At 39.2% G+C, this 20,950-nt stretch overlaps 1 protein-coding gene across 4 annotated transcripts in view; it reads right to left on the minus strand.

Moving 5' to 3' along the window:
* Positions 1–2,329: 2,329 nt before the first annotated feature.
* Positions 2,330–20,950, minus strand: part of PCB (Pyruvate carboxylase) — a 437,613-nt gene continuing 418,992 nt past the window's right edge. For 3 of the 4 annotated variants that reach the window (XM_071669755.1, XM_071669754.1, XM_071669756.1), the window contains exons 22-23: positions 8,734–8,895; positions 2,330–4,829 (exon numbers count right to left, since the gene is read on the minus strand). In XM_071669755.1, the coding sequence (XP_071525856.1) occupies positions 4,575–4,829; positions 8,734–8,895 (417 nt within the window). In that variant the 3' untranslated portion in view covers positions 2,330–4,574. The remainder of the gene's footprint in view (positions 4,830–8,733; positions 8,896–20,950) is intronic. The other variant, XM_071669757.1, reaches the window with a different exon arrangement.

The raw sequence follows: 20,950 nt of genomic DNA on the forward strand, positions 1-20,950 counted from the left end.
TTTGGGGTGAGAAGGTCTTCAATGATCTTGTACTCTTGTGTCTACTGGCAAGTATACAGCCTCACTGATGGCAACTTTGCCTGTAAGTAGTAACACCTCAGGCATAAAGTCTGCTAATATTTTTCCCTTTGGTACATTTCTGGAAAATGTCTGACACCATATTTACCCCTTCTCTGATGCATACAGCTCCCATAGGTTTGTGGGTTACATGACACAATTTAACAAAGTTAAATCTTAACCCTTAAATGTAAGATGATCTTTAAAAATTCTGTTCACAGTTTGGAAAGTCTTCAACTTTTCTGTTTCTCATTATAAAATCAAAGAAATACACGTAAAAGTAAATAAGTAAAAAAATTACCTATCTTATATGGCCCTGGTATAAAGCTAAATTTAATGCACAGATCTCCCAAGGAAGCAGCAATGTAATGGTGGAGGAGAGTTTTGGAGGGTGTGAATCATCCATTATAAAATGAAAGAAATGCCTGTACAAGTAAAAGATATATGTATTAAAAGGTGATCAACTTTCACATGGTTGTGGTATAATAGTAAAGGTACTGAAAGATCACACAGGAGAGTAATGGAGGAAGGGATTTGGAGGGTAAGCATCATTCAGATTTTCTGTTCCTATCATAACAAGTAAAATACACTCAAAGTAAAGGATAAGTAATAAAAGTGAGTCAACACATTTCATCTGGTTGTGATGTAATGTTGACATTAACTAGCATATCCCCAAAGAGTAGTGGTAGAAAAATGTGAAGGAGGGTGTGCATCAACCACTGTCACAGTCTGAGGTGCACAATTCAAAAGGAGCCCACAATGATTAGTGCTACTAGTATAACTCATGGCATTCCCTGGACAGTCAGCTGTGTACACCCCCAATCATTTAAGGGCTAAGCAGTTTGTCCTGGATGCATAACACTATTGTGTCATTTACACTTACAACACTTCAAAAAATGTCATGATCATTCACCAATATTGACTCAAACACATTTCTAGCATTTGTTAATGATATACTGTACAAATTATTATTCTATTTTAATACAAACACATCAGAGAAGAAACAAGATAGATAAGCATTATACCTTGGTTATGTATCTCTACTGCATCATTTGCACTTATATGATGTCATGTTGTCTCAACGACATTAACTCTATCACATTCTTTACGATGTACATTAATATACAGTACAAATTAATACTTCATTTCAGTTCTGGACAAACAAACAAACAAGAAAATCATGTTTCTTTTCTGTAAATCTATCTCTATCCATCATAAATGAACTTGCATAACATGTTTTCTCACAATTTCAGTGAACAAAAAGAGTAATTAGATAAAGAAAAAAAAAATCCCTACAGTTAGCTTATTTGGCTGGTTGTTATTATGTATACTTCCTCCCTCCTCTACTTTTGGAGTTCAAAATTTGCACAATACATCCTATTTTATCACATTAATTCAAAGTTCATCATCTGAACAATATATATCTAAACAATACATATCCTCAGTACTTTATATTTTTATCTACATCATGTATAGATGTAAATAATTACTTATTTTTTTGTATTAATTTCAGTCAGGCTAAAATGATCAAAAACTGCTGCCCAGGAACATATTCAAAGCCTTCAACTATTCCTGTGAGTGTGGGTGTGATTACTATTTGTGTGTTCCAGGAAGAGAGTTTTACACTCTTGCCTTGTTTCTTAACCTTGTATATATGAACCATGTTTTTAACACAAACACATACACACAAACCCTATCCTATGCCAGGAAACTATTTCATCAACCAGCCATTGGAGAGGATGAACAGCTTGGATGAGTATGGAATGGTTGCTGCAACCAGAATTCAAACCTATGAAGATTTGATCCCAGGCAGCCTGTGTATGCACGACTGCCAGTAACACTAAATGTGTGTGCAATTACCTATTTGTATATCATAGCAAGAAAGATTTACACTTGTGGGGCCATATCTCTTGTACTTTCTCTACCAACAAGAACATGAATCATGTAAGAAACCAGCATTCACAGTCTCCCTGCTTAAACTGTGACATCCATCCACCACTCTTAAACATGCTTCTTGACCAGCCTCTTGCTAAGCTTCTGATCATGGCCTCTACTGCACCATTTGAAGAAATGTTTACTTTCTGCGTTATCAAGCTCACTGAGGAACATGAGCCTGTTATCAGGTCAAGCATATATGTGTTTACTAATCATGATATCTACTTGCATTTTAGGGGGAGAGAGTTTTACACTCATGTTAACTCGTCTTCTCAAAATTGTAATATGTATCATGTTTTTACTCCTATTTATGTATGTATGTATGCACACACACACACACACACACACACACACACACACACACACACACACACACACACACACCCCTAGCTTAAGTCAGGTGTGTATGTGAGTGTATATGTGTGTGTGTTATTGACCATCTTTCTAATATGGGAAGGGAGTTCTATACTCTCAGTAGGAAAACTTAAGTATAACTTCTATAGATCTTTAAGCCACACCTAAAAAAATGTTAGTGCACTATATGAACTGAGGATGCAGTTTTATGAAAACAAAAAAGCTGCTGTTTGACCAGACTAGCACATAATCACAACTGATCCTGAAAAAAATATTCAGCACCATTTGAGGGATTTCAGTGATAACTATTTTGGTCAAAACACTATAAATGATCTTTATTTGCAAACATACTGACTGACTCCTCAGGGTTTAATTTGCTTAAAAGGTAAGCTTTCAGAGGTAAAAAACTTTTTGCTGAAAATGTACCCCAGGGTCAATGCAATTAATGCATTTTACTCTAACATGAAAATTCTAAAGTAGATCAATCATACCATACCATACCATGTCAATGGCATCCAATTTAATTCTTATGTCTAGCCTGACAAAAACATACATGATAAGCTGCTTTAAACTGGGTGGTAACACCAAGGCAGCTTGTTCCAAACAAACTTGCATTGAGAAGCATTCTTTTGTGCACAAACAGCAATTACAAGACAAAGATAATGCAAAAGTCAACATAACATTTATATTCTATATTAATCCATAGTGGTGGAAATATGTTGCAAATTAATAATTCGAACAAAGAATCTATAAAATGAAATATAACTATAAGCCACATTCTGCAGGGGTGCAACACAGATAATGATACTTTCAAAAAAATGCCATTGGAGGAAAAAGACATATTACAGTAAATGAGACAACTTCATCTTGGTATGAAACATAAAAAGCTTATCACTGCTCTTGTCAGTGGGCCCAAGACTAGCAAATCTCAGATTCTTCAATGAATCCAAAGTGTCTCCCAGTTGTGAAAACAGTTAATTTGAGTTTCAAATATTTCTGTTCATGCATACGTTATTTCATGATTTTCCCAATTCCCTTTCACAACTGCATTATGAAATGATGACAAAGATTTCCCTAGATACAAGAACGAAGAAATACAACTCATTAAAAAGATATTTCTTTTCCATCTGCTTATAATTCATGCAAAAATCCTAGTTCTACTTATAATGGGAACTTTAACAATCTACCTTCGACTGTAAATACAGACTCAAGTGACAAATAAAAGTTTTTACCATTTAGAAAATTTGTCTCAACTTCCTTTTGTCAATAACTTTGCAATAATCTTGCACAATATATTTTTTTCTTCTTTGCATTACTGTAATTTTACAATAACAGAAGAGATTTAAAACAAACTTGAGACATGATAATATTTTTGCATACATACAGTCATACAAGCATGTAAAAATGATCAGTGAATCTTTATGAAGCATAAGCATAAGAGGATATTCCAGGTTGCTTTTTCACACTTTCTAAAGAGATATTATTTTTGTATGCAACATAGATGATTATATCTAATCAAGTGGCTGTCTAATTAACGGTTTGTTTTCTAAAATGGTATCTCTGACTTTCTGCATGAGTTTCACCCCATGTATACTGGAATGCCATTCAGATGAAAGAAGAATAGACCTGATACACTTAAAAGTCATCCGGGCAACCTATGAAAATGGATTATATGTTCTATTGTTATTATGAAGCTATTATGGACAATATGCATTTGATTGTGTTCGTCTTCTTTGGTTATCTCCTTCCATAAGATTCAATTGTGCTATCAAATTTTCATATAATGGTGATCCTACTGAACAACTCAAAATTATATAGTAATTCATCAGAAAACATACAGATGTATAAGAAGTAATTATGTGACAAATTGAATGGAAGCAATGTGTAACTAGGAAGTAACAGTAATGTAATACGATATATCTTGGTTAAAAGATATGGTTTCAAGAAAAAAAATTAATATCAAAGACATCACTGTTTCTTCAAAGTATGCACAACAGTCTCAACTTCTGGGTTATCTCAAGGCATGAAAAAGGTTAACTGAAAGATGGCTGGAACCTAGTCTACTCTCCTTTACAAGACCAAGTGCTGCTTGTCAAAATTACATTAAAACTACAATCAAAGGAATTTCTGGATAAACAGGGACTCATGCCCCTACAGCATATACACACTTGAAGGCCAAATTATTTCCATCACCTAATACAGTACGCAATGTGAATTTAATAAACACTTCATTTTGGGTCAACCGTAAGTATCAAATCATCACCCTCCAGCTTCATATTCTTAGTAATATCTATTGAAGAAACACATCCATCACATGGGGATTGGACAACCATCTCCATCTTCATGGCTGATAGGACTACAAGTGGAGAGCCCTTTTTAACCTCATCACCAACCTCCACACGGACATCAACAACAGTGCCGGGCATTGGCGCACCTACTTGCCCCTTCACACCAGGAGTTACTTTTGGGTGCACATGCAGTTCCTGGTAAATTTACATAATGTAAGAACAAAAAAAGAAATATGGAAATAACAACAGCATTATCAAATATGAGCTAAAAACCACATCAAATATATATGCATGATACTCATCAGAAAAACACAAATAAATTAACTGACAGCACATAGCTCCTGTACACCATACTGTTTCAATTCAATGTATCCCAAGTACTCAAAACACTTTTCCCTCCATCCTTCCACCTCCAATCCAGTCTCCCCCATCTCCTTTTCCCTGCCACTACTGGCACACATATCCCCTTTGTAAACCTCTCTTCCAAACACCAAACCATTTCAGCACACCCTCTCCAGCTTTCTCAACTACTTTCCTAATTACTACATCTCCCTTCCACCCTATCATTTCTTACTAAACCATCCTCATGCCACTTATCATCCTCAAAAATTTCTTTTCTACCACATTCACCCTCCTCCATACATACTCAAGTCCATGCCTTGCATCCTCTACTATACCTTTAAACATATCCATTTTCTCACTCCTAGGTAATGTCCTGTCAATGCACACATTCTTTAATGCTCCCAGGACCATCGCCCCATCACCCACCTTATGACTCTTCTTCAGCTCCCTTGGTTCCATTTACTGCCATGTCCACTCTCGGTTATCAAATACACCACTTCCTCAATGTTTTCCCCAATCAAACTCACCCCCCAACTAACCTGTCACTCTATCTACATCTGTGATGCCTGTTACCTTCAGGAGCTCCTTGAAGGGGGTGGCCACAGCAAAAGAGTCTCCATGACTGGTGAACTCTAGTGCTGCCTCTTAACCTTAGTGCCTCACCCTTAAAGGCCACTAGCGAAGGGCAAATCTAGCACAGCATTTTTAGAGGCTACCACCTCATGTTCCTGCTGACTATTTCTACCTAATGTGTCTACTGAATGTTCCCGCCTAATGTTCTAACCTACTACTACCTAATGCTCCCATCTTATGTTCTTACCTACTCCTTCTACCAAATGCTCCTGTCTAATGTTTCAACCTACTACTTCTATCTACTGCTCCTACCATTTTGCCACAAGAAAGGGCTAGTGCATAGTGCTCATTGCAAGAAAATCGAGTTAGAAAAATGAGTTGTGTGGATCAAGTGTTACGTGTGACAGAAAGAGATTGTAAATTTATGCACAGAATACTAGCAGTTCATGAGTGGGAGAGGCAAAAAGAAAAGACAGCTACCTGGATCAGGGGAGTGCAACTTGACAACCAATGAAGTACTGGCTCACTATGCAACCATCAATAACTCTCGTAATACCCACGTGGGTAGTACCAGTAATATACCTCCCTGGTTGGTGGCTGCCTACCATCTACTACCTACCACCTACTAATCTACTCATTCACATTTACTCTTCTACTTTCTCAATTCAGACATTCTTCCAGACTCAGAAACCATTTCCTTCAGTTTCTCGCTTGAACTGACCATCAGTGCTATGTCATCAACAAACAATAACCAACTAACCTCCCAACAACCCCCCTCCCTGCCAGACTGCAGAATTACCCTTCTCTCCGAATACAATGCATTCAGTTCCCTCAACAACCCATCCATAAACAGACTGAACAGTCATGGCGACATCACACATCCCAGCCACAAATCCACCTTTACCTGGAACCACCCACCCTCCTCCCTACCTACTTTCACATATGCCTTAATCTCTTGATAAAAAACTTACCACTTCTATTTGTCCTCCCACATCTTCCATGAAGCACCTCCAATAATCTTATCATATACTTTCTCCAGATCTATTAATGCCACTCATAAATCCTTCTATTTCTGTAAGTATTTTTTTGCACAATCTTCAGAGCAAAATCTGATCCACATATCCTCTACCAATCCTGAAACCATACTCTTCCTCCCCAGTCTGATGCTTGGTGTATCCCATCACCTTCCCAATCACCATTCTCCCATACAACTTACCAGATATGTTCAACGAGCTTATATTTCAGAAATTTGAACTATGGATGCACAAGTTAGTTAAATGTACTTCGTAAGTTGTATAGGAAAATGGGATCTGAAAGATTGAAGGCATGTACAGAGCATCAGATTGGAGGGGAGCAATGGCTTTCAGGAGAGGTAAAGGATATATGGATCAGGTATGAGACAAACTTAAAGAAACAGATGGGATTTGTATGTGGCATTTATGGATCTGGAGAAAACATATAATAAAGTGACAGATGCCTTATGGAAGGTCTTATGAATATATGGTGTGGTAGGAAAGCTACCAGAAGCAATGAGAAGTTTTTATCAAGGGTGTACAACATGTATACGAGTTGGAAAAAAGAAGAGTGAGCGGTTCCAGATAAAGGCTGGTCTGTGGCAAGGGTGTGTGATACCAACATGGATATTTCATTTGTTTATGGATTGTAGGTGTGGAAGGTAAAAGCAAGGGTCTTTGAGAGATGAGTGAGTGAGCAGTCTGTTGACACAGTGTTGGTGGCAGATTCAAGTGAGAAACTGCAAAAGTTGGTGACTGAGTGTGGGAGTGTGTGTGGAAGAAGGATGATGAGAGTAAACGTGAATAAGGTGACTGAGTTTGGGAGTGTGTGTGGAAGGAGGAAGATGAAAGTAAATGTGAATGAGAGCAAGGTTGTTAGGTCTAGCAGGGCAGAAAAAAGGTTAGCTGAGATTTTGAATACAGAAAAATTACAGGAAGTGGAGTGCTTTACATACATGGGAGTGGACATAGCAGAGAATGGAATCGCATAGGTGAGTCAAAGAGTCGGTGAGGGTGCAATAGTTCTGGGAGCATTTAGAAATTTGTGGAAAGAGAAGTTACTGTATGGGAAGGCAAAATGGGTAAGTCTGAGGGCATATTAGTCTCAACAATTATATATGAATGCAAGACAAGGGCTATAAATGAGGATGTGGAGAAGGGTAAACGTGCTGGAAATTAAATGTCTGAGGAAAATATGTGGTGTGAAGTGGTTTGACTGAGTAACTTATAAAAGGGTATGAGAGAGGTGTGATAATAAGAAGTGTCTGGATGGAGCTAGGGAGGGTGCACTAAAATGGTTTGCATATATAAAGAAAATGGGCGAGGAGAGGTCGACAAAGAGGATTTATGTGCGTGAAGTGGAAATGGAAGCATGGAGTGAAAAAGATTTTGAACAATCAGGGCCTAAACTTGCAGGAGGGTGAAAGGCGTGCACAGGATAGAATGAACTGAAGTGATTCGATATAAAGAGGGTGATATGTTGTTAATGGATTAAACCAGTGCATATGAAGGAACAAGGGGAAACCACAAAAACATATCAGGGGCCTGGTTGTGGATTGAAGGCAGTGATTTCAGTGCACTACACATGACAGTTAAAGAATGGAAGTAAGTGAATGTGGCCTTTTCTTTGTCTGTTCCTGATGCTACCTTCCTAATGCAGGAAACGGTGAACGAGTACACAAAATTTACATATCTTTCTTCATCCACATAACTGTCTGAATCAACTTTACAGATCTGTAACAGTCGTCTAAATAAAGAGACGCTCTTCTACATTTTTCAAGCAAGAATTAACAGCTACCAATGCACTGTGATGCACTCTCTTAAAAGTCAAAATATTCACAGGAAATTAGAAAAATTAGCTTGGGTTGTAAACATGAGCTTCCATTAATGCAGCAGTAGGTAGATGACTGACAGGTACATGGTGAAACTGGGAAACTTGACATATCTATTTATAAGATGGGAGAAAATAAGCTAAGGGTCTATCCCGGGTAAGTGGGAAATGAGATTACCATAAAAATAAAATCATTTACAGATCATAGTTCATGAATATAAATCATCAAAGGGATCTATTCCACAAATGGGAAAAAAGAGCACTATAATATACAAAAAACACATAATACATCTTATTTGGTAAAAATCTAACAATGCCTTTCTTTCTCCATAATCCTTACCTTCACAGCCTCTTGGTCACGAACCATTACTGATCTAAGCTGACCATTCAATTCAAAGAACACTTCTCTTTCCCCATTGGCATTAAGGTCTTCTGACATGGCCAAGGTCTTGATGTGGAGAGTCTTCCCCTTCTCAATTTCTACTTCAAACTCCTCACCAACCTAAAATATAAATTGCTATCAGATGTGGTAAACATCTTTTGACTTATTCTTCATGGGTATTGGTAAATATTAAGCTTCTAGAAGCTCTCCAGTACTAAACAACAGCTTCTTGAAATCTTAACCAGTGTCTATCATCTAGTGAAGAAAGAATGAAATGCATCATGTCCCATTTGTTCACAAATGATTTAATTCTCTTGGTATATTCTTACTCTGTAGGGGAAAAGTCAGAATAAAAAGATTAGAATACAAATTCTTGGCATAATTATCAGATTATGGTACTTCATATATGGAATGCAATAAAGAAAAAGAATAACATGTAAATCAACTCAATTAGCATTCAATCATTGTAAAGTATGTTGCTTTCTGCTCCATATCTTCTAAAATTGATTAGGTCACGACATTCAGTTAAATGCAATTTCATCTAATTCACACATTTTCCTCACTTCAGTTTTCTTTATCATAATGCATTTTCATACTCATATATACTTGCTTTGAACAGCTGCACTCAAGTTTAACCCTTTTTAAACTTCTCAATTTCTATTCTGTACATATCTAAACCACCACAATACACTGTCCATATGTTCATCATCTTAAATGGCCCCTGACTTTCTTCAACCCTGATTCCATGTACTCCTTATCACATAATTACACCATTGTGTACCCTCAGAGATTAAAAAGCATTATCAACATACGACAATTCAAATATTACATTATCTACACATAAGATGGCCCTATTCTTTCAATGCACCTACAATGCATGTGCTCTTGAATAATCTTTTCAATCGAGCAGTCCTCCATTACTGGTTGATGCAAAACCTAATTAAGACGTAAAACTACTGTTATTTCACTCTAATGTCATAATAAGACAAACTACTGTCATTTACATAAACTAAGCTTTAATTTGTTTTATCAATTTTTTACTATGGAACCCCATTCTATATCTTCATACTTAATTTGGACTTAACATGATGCAGACACATGCGTATAGGAGAGATTCATTCTGTCTTTTGTAAAACTTGCTTGTCTATCTATATTCATGACGTCAGTTCATACCTGAAAAACTGGTTACACAATTTCAATCATTCACCATCACCCTACAATTGCCACTCTTTTAGTACTCAACAGACCACTACAATGCTGGGAAAAGTGAAAGGATAGGTAGGGTGGGGAAAAGGCAGCGATTAAAATTGGTTTTCAAAGGCTTAAAATCTTTCAATCTTAAACGTGTGTAATGTTCCACTTGTTCCAACAGCAACTACCATATCACTAATGTCACAACATGTTATATTAAGGGCAATGAAACCCTTTAATACTTATCTCCTTCCATCTGATGGGAAAACCCCATCTGATGTTACTAGCAGACTACAGCCACGGCTAAAAAATTTCAGTAATCTCAGTCATTTAAAGGATGTCAAAGAGAAATCATGTATGTCATTAGAGCATGATGCCAGATGTGTGTGTTCAATACTGTACACAGGTTTAGAATAAACAATATTTGTGGTGTTAGTACTGATAATCTGGTGCAAAGAATCATTTAGTCAAGTAGATACAGTTGTGTGTATAAATAATGCACACACAATAAGGCACTCATGATACATAAGAAATACTCAAAATATGTAAAACACTGGAAAAAATAGGTACTGTATGTGTAGTGTGAAACCACACCTTAAAAAATCACACATGTAAAGTTTATCATGTTTTGGAGAGATAGCTGGTGTAAATCTAAATGCCTGGGAAGTGGAGTTTCATATGAGTGTGGCTCTGGTAAAGTGTAATTTAACCCCATAACTTTTCTACATAGAGACTGATGCCAGCTTCTCCAGGCATGAATTTACACATTGAGTTTTGTGCCTCTATTTCAAGGCTGCCTGTAGAGCCTGGGTGGGTGCTGAGAAGGCAGTGCTCAGTAATTTCTCCCCACTGTTGGCAAACATCCAGCCATGCCAGTGATAGCATATTCTCATGAGTTTTCTAGGAAGGATAATGAGTGGCGCTTGGTTAGACTTACAGGACCATGTAGATGATCCTGAATAAGTGATGATGATTAACTGTCTTCAGATTGTGTGAAGAGTAATTTTGTAGACACTGTCTCTTCCAGCACTGGAAGTTGACCAAGATTAGGAAGGAGAAGGTGTTTCTAGCACAAACAGATGGAGTATTGCTAGTTTCGGTTATACCTTAAAAACAAAGCATCTATCTGGCGCAGCTGTTAATTTCAAAAACTTATAATTGTGCCTTAAAGAAAACTTTATCTGTGAATCACATTGATTATAACATGAAAAGATATATTACATAGGATAAAACATAATAATCAGTAATAAATTTTTCTGTGTCAAACATAATGATATAATCAGTAATAAATTATCCCTGGGGAGAGGGGAAAGAATACTTCCTACATACTCCCCGAGTGTCATAGAAGGCGACTAAAAGGGGAGGGAGCAGGGGGCTGGAAATCCTTCCCTCTCGTTTTCAATTTTCCAAAGAAAGGAACAGAGAATGGGGCCAAGTGAGGATATTCCCTCTAAGGCAACAGTCCTCTAGTCTTAACGCTACCTCGCTAATATGGGAAATGGCAAATATGTAAGAAAAAAATCTGTTGATAAAATACTTAACTATAAAAAACATGCACTGGCCACTCACTTGACACTCAGGCCTTACTGCCATACTTTTTAGCATGTGCTGAGACATTTACAAAACTACACAATATCAGAGCAAAAGAGGTGGATGAAATATACTTCTGAAATGATCTTTTTTCATCGCCATGTGAATATCTATGGAATCATAAGTTTAAATACATACTTTATACAACTTGAAAAACTGAAATTCAAAGGGATGGAAAGGTAACGTAACTTTGGAGTTAAAGGATCAAGACTGGGTAGGGAGGGCACTTGGTTAGTGCACTTGGTGAGTGTTTGCTAATGCAACACTGTGGGTATATCTTTTGTCAATGCAGCATTTGTTTGGGAAGGGGGATCTGTAAGAATACATTACTGAGCTAATAATTTGGGGTAAGATGTTTGTTTTTGCTTGGGGTTGGTGGTTGGTTTAAGTGGGAAGAGGTCGAAAAGGTCTAATGCTGTTAAGAACTGAGTGCCGAACTTTAGGTGGGAAGAGGTCGAAGAGGTCTAATGCTGTTAAGAACGGAGTGCTGAGCATACTGAAGTGAGATTGTACTGAAAGAAATTTTTTTTGTCATGTTTTTCAATGCTATATGAATAGCTTGGAAACTATAAGGTTAAATACATTTCTTCGTATAACTTGAAAAACTGAGATTCACGGGGTTGGAAAGGTAACCTAACTTGTGGTTAAGACTAAGTTGGGAGGGTGGTTGTTTGGTGCTTGCTGAGGCATCAGTGTGTGTATGTTTGTCAATGTAACACTTGTAGGTGGAGGGTGATCTGTATGCTATTGATGTAAAAAGCAAGGACAAAATGTTTGTTTCTGCTTGGGGGTGGTGGTTGGTTGTGGGGTGGTTTGGGGGGAAGGGGGTCTTGTGCTCTTAAGAAGTAAGTGATGATCATACTGTAGATTTCACCGGAAGAAACTTTAGTTGTTGTATAAGTGGTAAATGTTTGTGGTTGCTAGATAACCAATGATTGTTCTGAAAGCCTTATTTTGTGGCTTGCAGCTTTGTTACATTTGCTTTTAACAGGGTGTATGAACTGGCAGGTGAGACACATTTTACAGTGGTATTCTCTTCCCAATCCAAAATAGTGCCAGTACGTGTTCTGACAATGTTTAATTTGTTTATAGTCTTAGTGGAGAGGGATTAAATTTCTTGTGTGTTTTATGTGATACCCAGTTTGGTCGGAGTTCTGATGGGTACATATCTTTCACATCCTCAAAAATTCATAAATACTCTACCTTGTCTTTTCTTTTTCTGCTCCATAATTCTCTCTTTATTTCAATTAAGGTCCGGCCTTGATGTGGACTTTTGTCTGTGACTGAAGCCTTAATTGAAAAAAAAGACATGAATATATGGTCACTATCAAATAGAGATAATGATGTTATGTAAGTGTAAATGATACACTGAAGACAAACATCTATGACAAACTACTTAAATACTTATATCTGGTGTGTTTGCACTGAAGTAAAATAGTAATTTTTGCAATATAATGATATTGCATAAAATACTTATGGTAAAAACAGAAACTGCAGAAGCTGGTGACTGAGTTTGGTAAAGTGTGTGAAAGAAGAAAGTTCAGAGGAAATGTGAATAGGAGCAAGGTTATTAGGTACAGTAGGGTTGAGGGTCAAGTAAATTGGGAGGTAAGTTTGAATGGAGAAAAACTGGAGGAAGTAAAGTGTTTTAGATATCTGGGAGTGGATCTGGCAGCGGATGGAACCATGGAAGCGGAAGTGAATCATAGGGTGGGGGAGGGGGCAAAAATCCTGGCAGCCTTGAAGAATGTGTGGAAGTCGTGAACATTATCTCGGAAAGCAAAAATGGCTATGTTTGAAGGAATAGTTGTTCCAACAATGTTGTATGGTTGCAAGGCGTGGGCTATGGATAGAGTTGTGCGCACGAGGGTGGATGTGCTGGAAATGAGATGTTTGAGGACAATGTGTGGTGTGAGGTGGTTTGATCGAGTAAGTAATGTAAGGGTAAGAGAGATGTGTGGAAATAAAAAGAGCGTGGTTGAGAGAGCAGAGGAGGGTATTTTGAAATGGTTTGGGCACATGGAGAGAATGAGTGAGGAAAGATTGACCAAGAGGATATATGTGTCGGAGGTGGAGGGAACGAGGAGAAGTGGGAGACCAAATTGGAGGTGGAAAGATGGAGTGAAAAAGATTTTGTGTGATCGGGGCCTGAACATGCAGGAGGGTGAAAGGCGGGCAAGGAATAGAGTGAACTGGATCGATGTGGTATACCGGGGTTGACGTGCTGTCAGTGGATTGAATCAGGGCATGTGAAGCGTCTGGGGTAAACCATGGAAAGTTGTGTGGGGCCTGGATGTGGAAAGGGAGCTGTGGTTTCGGGCATTATTGCATGACAGCTAGAGACTGAGTGTGAACGAATGGGGCCTTTGTTGTCTTTTCCTAGTGCTACCTCGCACACATGAGGGGGGAGGGGGATGGTATTCCATGTGTGGCGAGGTGGCGATGGGAATGAATAAAGGCAGACAGAGTGAATTGTGTGCATGGGTATATATGTATGTGTCTATGTGTGTACATATATGTGTACATTGAGATGTATAGGTATGTATATTTGCGTGTGTGGACGTGTATGTACATACATTGTGTATGGGGGTGGGTTGGGCCATTTCTTTCGTCTGTTTCCTTGTGCTACCTCGCAAACGCGGGAGACAGCGACAAAGCAAAATAATAATAATAATAATAATAAAAAAACAGAAAAGTGGATACTTCCCAGACAGCCAGGCATCTCCTACTCCTCTTGAACTCAGCTGATTAGGAACACTGTGCTCCCTTTCCACTCATAGTTGTAGGGGGTTTAAGGTCATAATGAAATAATAAAACATAGGAATGCAGACGGTATTATCAATATATTCATTTATTTATCTATTATACTTTGTTGCTGTCTCCCGCATTAGCGAAGTAGCGCAAGGAAACAGATGAAAGAATGGCCCAATCCACCCGCTTACACATGTATATACATACACGTCCACATACGTACATATACATACCTATACATCTCTACTGTATCATTTTATTCATCATACTTGATTGCTGTCTCCTGTGTAAGCAAGGTAGCGCAAGGAAACAGAGGAAAGAATGGCCCAACCCACCCACATACACATGTATATACATACACATCCACATATACATACCTATACATCTCAACGTAAACATATATATATACACACACAGACATATACATATATACACATGCACACAATTCATACTGTCTGCCCTTACTCATTCCCATCGCCACCCCACCACACATGAAATGAAAACCCCCTCCCCCCGCATGTGCGCGAGGTAGTGCTAGGAAGAGACAACAAAGGCCACATTCATTTACACTCAGTCTCTAGCTGTCATGTATAATGCACCGAAACCACAGCTCCCCCTTCCACATCCAGGCCCCACAAAACTTTCCATGCTCTACCCCAGACGCTTCACACACCCTGGTCCAATCCACTGACAGAACGTTGACCCCGGTACACCACATGCTTCCAATTCACTCTATTCCTTGCACACCTTGCACCCTCTTGCATGTTCAGGCCCTGATAACTCAAAATCTTCTTCACTCCATCTTTCCATCTCTAATTTGGTCTCCCACTTCTCCTCGTTCCTTCCACCTCTGACACATATATCCTCTTTGTCAATCTTTCCTCACTCATTCTCTCCATGTGACCAAACCATTTCAAAACACTCTCCTCTGCTCTTCAACCACACTCTTTTCATTTCCACACATCTCTCTTACCCCTTCATTACTTCCCCGATCAAACCACCTCACACCACACATTGTCCTCAAACATCTCATTTCCAGCACACCCATCCTCCTCTGCACAACTCTATCTATAGCCCACGACCCGCAACCTATACATATATATACACACACAGACATATACATATATACACATGTACATAATTCATACTGTCTGCCCCTATTCATTCCCGTCACCACCCCACCACACATGAAATGACAACCCCCTCCCCCCACATGTGCACGAGGTAGCGCTAAGAAAAGACAACAAAGGCCACATTCGTTCACACTCAGTCTCTAGCTGTCACGTATAATGCACCGAAACCAGATAAATCTGGCTCCCTGTCTTCGTGTACACCACAACTCACAAGCAAAAAACAGTTTGTCAAAGTATTGCCTGCTATTGCTGTAAAAGATCAATTTTTCACAGAGAATCTTTTATTTATACCCATTGGCAACTGAAAATGTACAGATACTTTTCAATTAATTTTTTTAGTGATTACACCAGAATTAACTTGGCAAAACTGCCTCCACTCCTGCTAGAAATACCTTCTCATGTTGCATCTTGTTCAACTTTCAGTGCTGAAAGGGAAGCCTCCATAACACAATTCTCCACACAATTCAGACAGACAGACCATTATTGTCAAGTGATTCAGAATAATCTGCCAGGTCAACTAAATCTAACTAAGAGCCACTTAATTTCCCTGAAAACAAACTAAAAAAAATATGTCATTGGCATGCTAGATGATTGGCAATGAAGAGAAATGATCATGCACTGCCACTTTAACACCCAACCAGAGGCAACAAGCAACCTTGAAAAAGAATCCTGAAATCTAAAGTAAAAATTTAGGTCTAAAGGAGGTATGGATTTACCATCTAGAAGAGTTAAGGGATTAACCTGTGCTGCAAAGTCTACACTATGCCACTCCACAGTGCAGCTTCACTGGATAGGGCAGCATCAGAGTGATGCCTTATTAATTGCTCTCACATGCTGTTTAAAATGTAGCATTGAGTAGTACTTTATGAATTTTACTGGAAACATATTTTGCCAAGCCTTTACAAAACCCTTCATCATAAGTGGAAAATGATCATTAAGTTCTGCAAGTATTCCCACCAAGACAGTTCATCAAACTGGAAGTCTAGACACGAGAATAAACGTTGTGAAATGATGCAAGTGTGGGGAGCATTTACTGGTTACCATCTGGTTACTGGTTACTGATGGTATGCTTGGCCTACCTCCTTCAACAGCAAGGACAGCTATTTCTAACTATATCAATATATATATATATATATATATATATATATATATATATATATATATATATATATATATATATATATATCCATTGTTCTCACCTTTTTCCATTCTGTACTCAGTCTCTCCTGGTACTTCCTCACAAAGGTCTCCTTCCCAAGCTCACTTACTCTCACCACCCTCTTCACCCCAACATTCACTCTTCTTTTCTGAAAACCCATACAAATCTTCACCTTAGCCTCCACAAGATAATGATCAGACATCCCTCCAGTTGCACCTCTCAGCACATTAACATCCAAAAGTCTCTCTTTCGCACGCCTGTCAATTAACACGTAATCCAATAACGCTCTCTGGCCATCTCTCCTACTTACATAAGTATACTTATGTATATCTCGCTTTTTAAACCAGGTATTCCCAATCATCAGTCCCTTTTCAGCACATAAATCTACAAGCTCTTCACCATTTCCATCTACAACACTGAACACCCCATGTATACCAATTATTCCCTCAACTGCCACATTACTCACCTTTGCATTCAAATCACCCATCACTATAACCCGGTCTTGTGCATCAAAACCACTAACACACTCATTCAGCTGCTCCCAAAACACTTGCCTCTCATGATCTTTCTTCTCATGCCCAGGTGCATATGCACCAATAATCACCCACCTCTCTCCATCAACTTTCAGTTTTACCCATATTAATCGAGAATTTACTTTCTTACATTCTATCACATACTCCCACAACTCCTGTTTCAGGAGTATTGCTACTCCTTCCCTTGCTCTTGTCCTCTCACTAACCCCTGACTTTACTCCCCAGACATTCCCAAACCACTCTTCCCCTTTACCCTTGAGCTTCGTTTCACTCAGAGCCAAAACATCCAGGTTCCTTTCCTCAAACATACTACCTATCTCTCCTTTTTTCACATCTTGGTTACATCCACACACATTTAGGCACCCCACTCTGAGCCATCGAGGAGGATGAGCACTCCCCGCGTGACTCCTTCTTCTGTTTCCCATTTTAGAAAGTTAACACAAGGAGGAGAGGATTTCTGGCCCCCCCGCTCCCGTCCCCTCTAGTCGCTTTCTACGACACGCGAGGAATACGTGGGAAGTATTCTTTCACCCCTATCCCCAGGGATAATGGAAGTAAGGGGAGTGGGGGAGGAATGGGATGTATTTAAGGAATCAGTGATGGATTGCGCAAAAGATGCTTGTGGCATGAGAAGAGTGGGAGGTGGGTTGATTAGAAAGGGTAGTGAGTGGTGGGATGAAGAAGTAAGAGTATTAGTGAAAGAGAAGAGAGAGGCATTTGGACGATTTTTGCAGGGAAAAAATGCAATTGAGTGGGAGATGTATAAAAGAAAGAGACAGGAGGTCAAGAGAAAGGTGCAAGAGGTGAAAAAAAAGGCAAATGAGAGTTGGGGTGAGAGAGTATCATTAAATTTTAGGGAGAATAAAAAGATGTTCTGGAAGGAGGTAAATAAAGTGCGTAAGACAAGGGAGCAAATGGGAACTTCAGTGAAGGGCGCAAATGGGGAGGTGATAAAAAGTAGTGGTGATGTGAGAAGGAGATGGAGTGAGTATTTTGAAGGTTTGTTGAATGTGTTTGATGATAGAGTGGCAGATATAGGGTGTTTTGGTCGAGGTGGTGTGCAAAGTGAGAGGGTTAGGGAAAATGATTTGGTAAACAGAGAAGAGGTAGTGAAAGCTTTGCGGAAGATGAAAGCCGGCAAGGCAGCAGGTTTGGATGGTATTGCAGTGGAATTTATTAAAAAAGGGGGTGACTGTATTGTTGACTGGTTGGTAAGGCTATTTAATGTATGTATGACTCATGGTGAGGTGCCTGGGGATTGGCGGAATGCGTGCATAGTGCCATTGTACAAAGGCAAAGGGGATAAGAGTGAGTGCTCAAATTACAGAGGTATAAGTTTGTTGAGTATTCCTGGTAAATTATATGGGACGGTATTGATTGAGAGGGTGAAGGCATGTACAGAGCATCAGATTGGGGAAGAGCAGTGTGGTTTCAGAAGTGGTAGAGGATGTGTGGATCAGGTGTTTGCTTTGAAGAATGTATGTGAGAAATACTTAGAAAAGCAAATGGATTTGTATGTAGCATTTATGGATCTGGAGAAGGCATATGATAGAGTTGATAGAGATGCTCTGTGGAAGGTATTAAGAATATATGGTGTGGGAGGAAAGTTGTTAGAAGCAGTGAAAAGTTTTTATCGAGGATGTAAGGCATGTGTACGTGTAGGAAGAGAGGAAAGTGATTGGTTCTCAGTGAATGTAGGTTTGCGGCAGGGGTGTGTGATGTCTCCATGGTTGTTCAATTTGTTTATGGATGGGGTTGTTAGGGAGGTAAATGCAAGAGTTTTGGAAAGAGGGGCAGGTATGAAGTCTGTTGGGGATGAGAGAGCTTGGGAAGTGAGTCAGTTGTTGTTCGCTGATGATACAGCGCTGGTGGCTGATTCATGTGAGAAACTGCAGAAGCTGGTGACTGAGTTTGGTAAAGTGTGTGGAAGAAGAAAGTTAAGAGTAAATGTGAATAAGAGCAAGGTTATTAGGTACAGTAGGGTTGAGGGTCAAGTCAATTGGGAGGTGAGTTTGAATGGAGAAAAACTGGAGGAAGTGAAGTGTTTTAGATATCTGGGAGTGGATCTGGCAGCGGATGGAACCATGGAAGCGGAAGTGGATCATAGGGTGGGGGAGGGGGCGAAAATTCTGGGGGCCTTGAAGAATGTGTGGAAGTCGAGAACATTATCTCGGAAAGCAAAAATGGGTATGTTTGAAGGAATAGTGGTTCCAACAATGTTGTATGGTTGCGAGGCGTGGGCTATGGATAGAGTTGTGCGCAGGAGGATGGATGTGCTGGAAATGAGATGTTTGAGGACAATGTGTGGTGTGAGGCGGTTTGATCGAGTGAGTAACGTAAGGGTAAGAGAGATGTGTGGAAATAAAAAGAGTGTGGTTGAGAGAGCAGAAGAGGGTGTTTTGAAGTGGTTTGGGCACATGGAGAGAATGAGTGAGGAAAGATTGACCAAGAGGATATATGTGTCGGAGGTGGAGGGAATGAGAAGAAGAGGGAGACCAAATTGGAGGTGGAAAGATGGAGTGAAAAAGATTTTGTGTGATCGGGGCCTGAACATGCAGGAGGGTGAAAGGAGGGCAAGGAATAGAGTGAATTGGAGCGATGTGGTATACCGGGGTTGATGTGCTCTCAGTGGATTGAATCAAGGCATGTGAAGCGTCTGGGGTAAACCATGGAAAGCTGTGTAGGTATGTATATTTGTGTGTGTGGACGTATGTATATACATGTGTATGGGGGGGGGTTGGGCCATTTCTTTCGTCTGTTTCCTTGCGCTACCTCGCAAACGCGGGAGACAGCGACAAAGTATAATAAAATAAATATAATATATATATATATATATATATATATATATATATATATATATATATATATATTATCCCTGGGGATAGGGGATTAAGAATACTTCCCACGTATTCCCTGCGTGTCGTAGAAGGCGACTAAAAGGGGAGGGAGCGGGGGGCTGGAAATCCTCCCCTCTCGTTTTTTTTTAATTTTCCAAAAGAAGGAACAGAGAATTGGGCCAGGTGAGGGTATTCCCTCAAAGGCCCAGTCCTCTGTTCTTAATGCTACCTCGCTAACGCGGGAAATGGCGAATAGTTTAAAAGAAAAATATATATATATATATATATATATATATATATATATATAAGTTTGTTGAGTATTCCTGGGAAATTATATGTGAGGGTATTGACTGAGAGGGTGAAGGCATGTACACAGCATCAGATTGGGGAAGAGAAGTGTGGTTTCAGAAGTGGTAGAGGTTGTGTGGATCAAGTGTTTGCTTTGAAGAATGTATGTGAGAAATATTTAGAAAAGCAAATGGATTTGTATGTAGCATTTATGGATTTGGAGAAGGCATATGATAGAGTTGATAGAGATGCTCTGTGAAAGGTGTTAAGAATATATGGTGTGGGAGGTAAGTTGTTAGAAGCGGTGAAAAGTTTTTATTGAGGATGTAAGGCATGTGTACGTGTAGCAAGAGAGGAAAGTGATTGGTTCTCGGTGCATGTAGGTTTGTGGCAGGGGTGTGTAATGTCTCCATGGTTGTTTAATTTGTTTATGGATGGGGTTGTTAGGGAGGTGAATGCAAGAGTTTTGGAAAGAGGGGCAAGTATGCAGTCTGTTGTGGATGAGAGAGCTTGGGAAGTGAGTCAGTTGTTGTTTGGTGATGATACAGCGCTGGTGGCCGATTCATGTGAGAAACTGCAGAAGCTGGTGACTGAGTTTGGTAAAGTGAGTGAAAGAAGAAAGCTTAGAGTAAATGTGAATAAGAGCAAGGTTATTAGGTACAGTAGGGCTAGAAAGCTTCCCTTCTAGGGGAA

This window comes from Panulirus ornatus, chromosome 14 (genome assembly GCF_036320965.1).
Source record: "Panulirus ornatus isolate Po-2019 chromosome 14, ASM3632096v1, whole genome shotgun sequence".
Classification (NCBI taxonomy): Eukaryota; Metazoa; Arthropoda; class Malacostraca; order Decapoda; family Palinuridae; genus Panulirus; species Panulirus ornatus.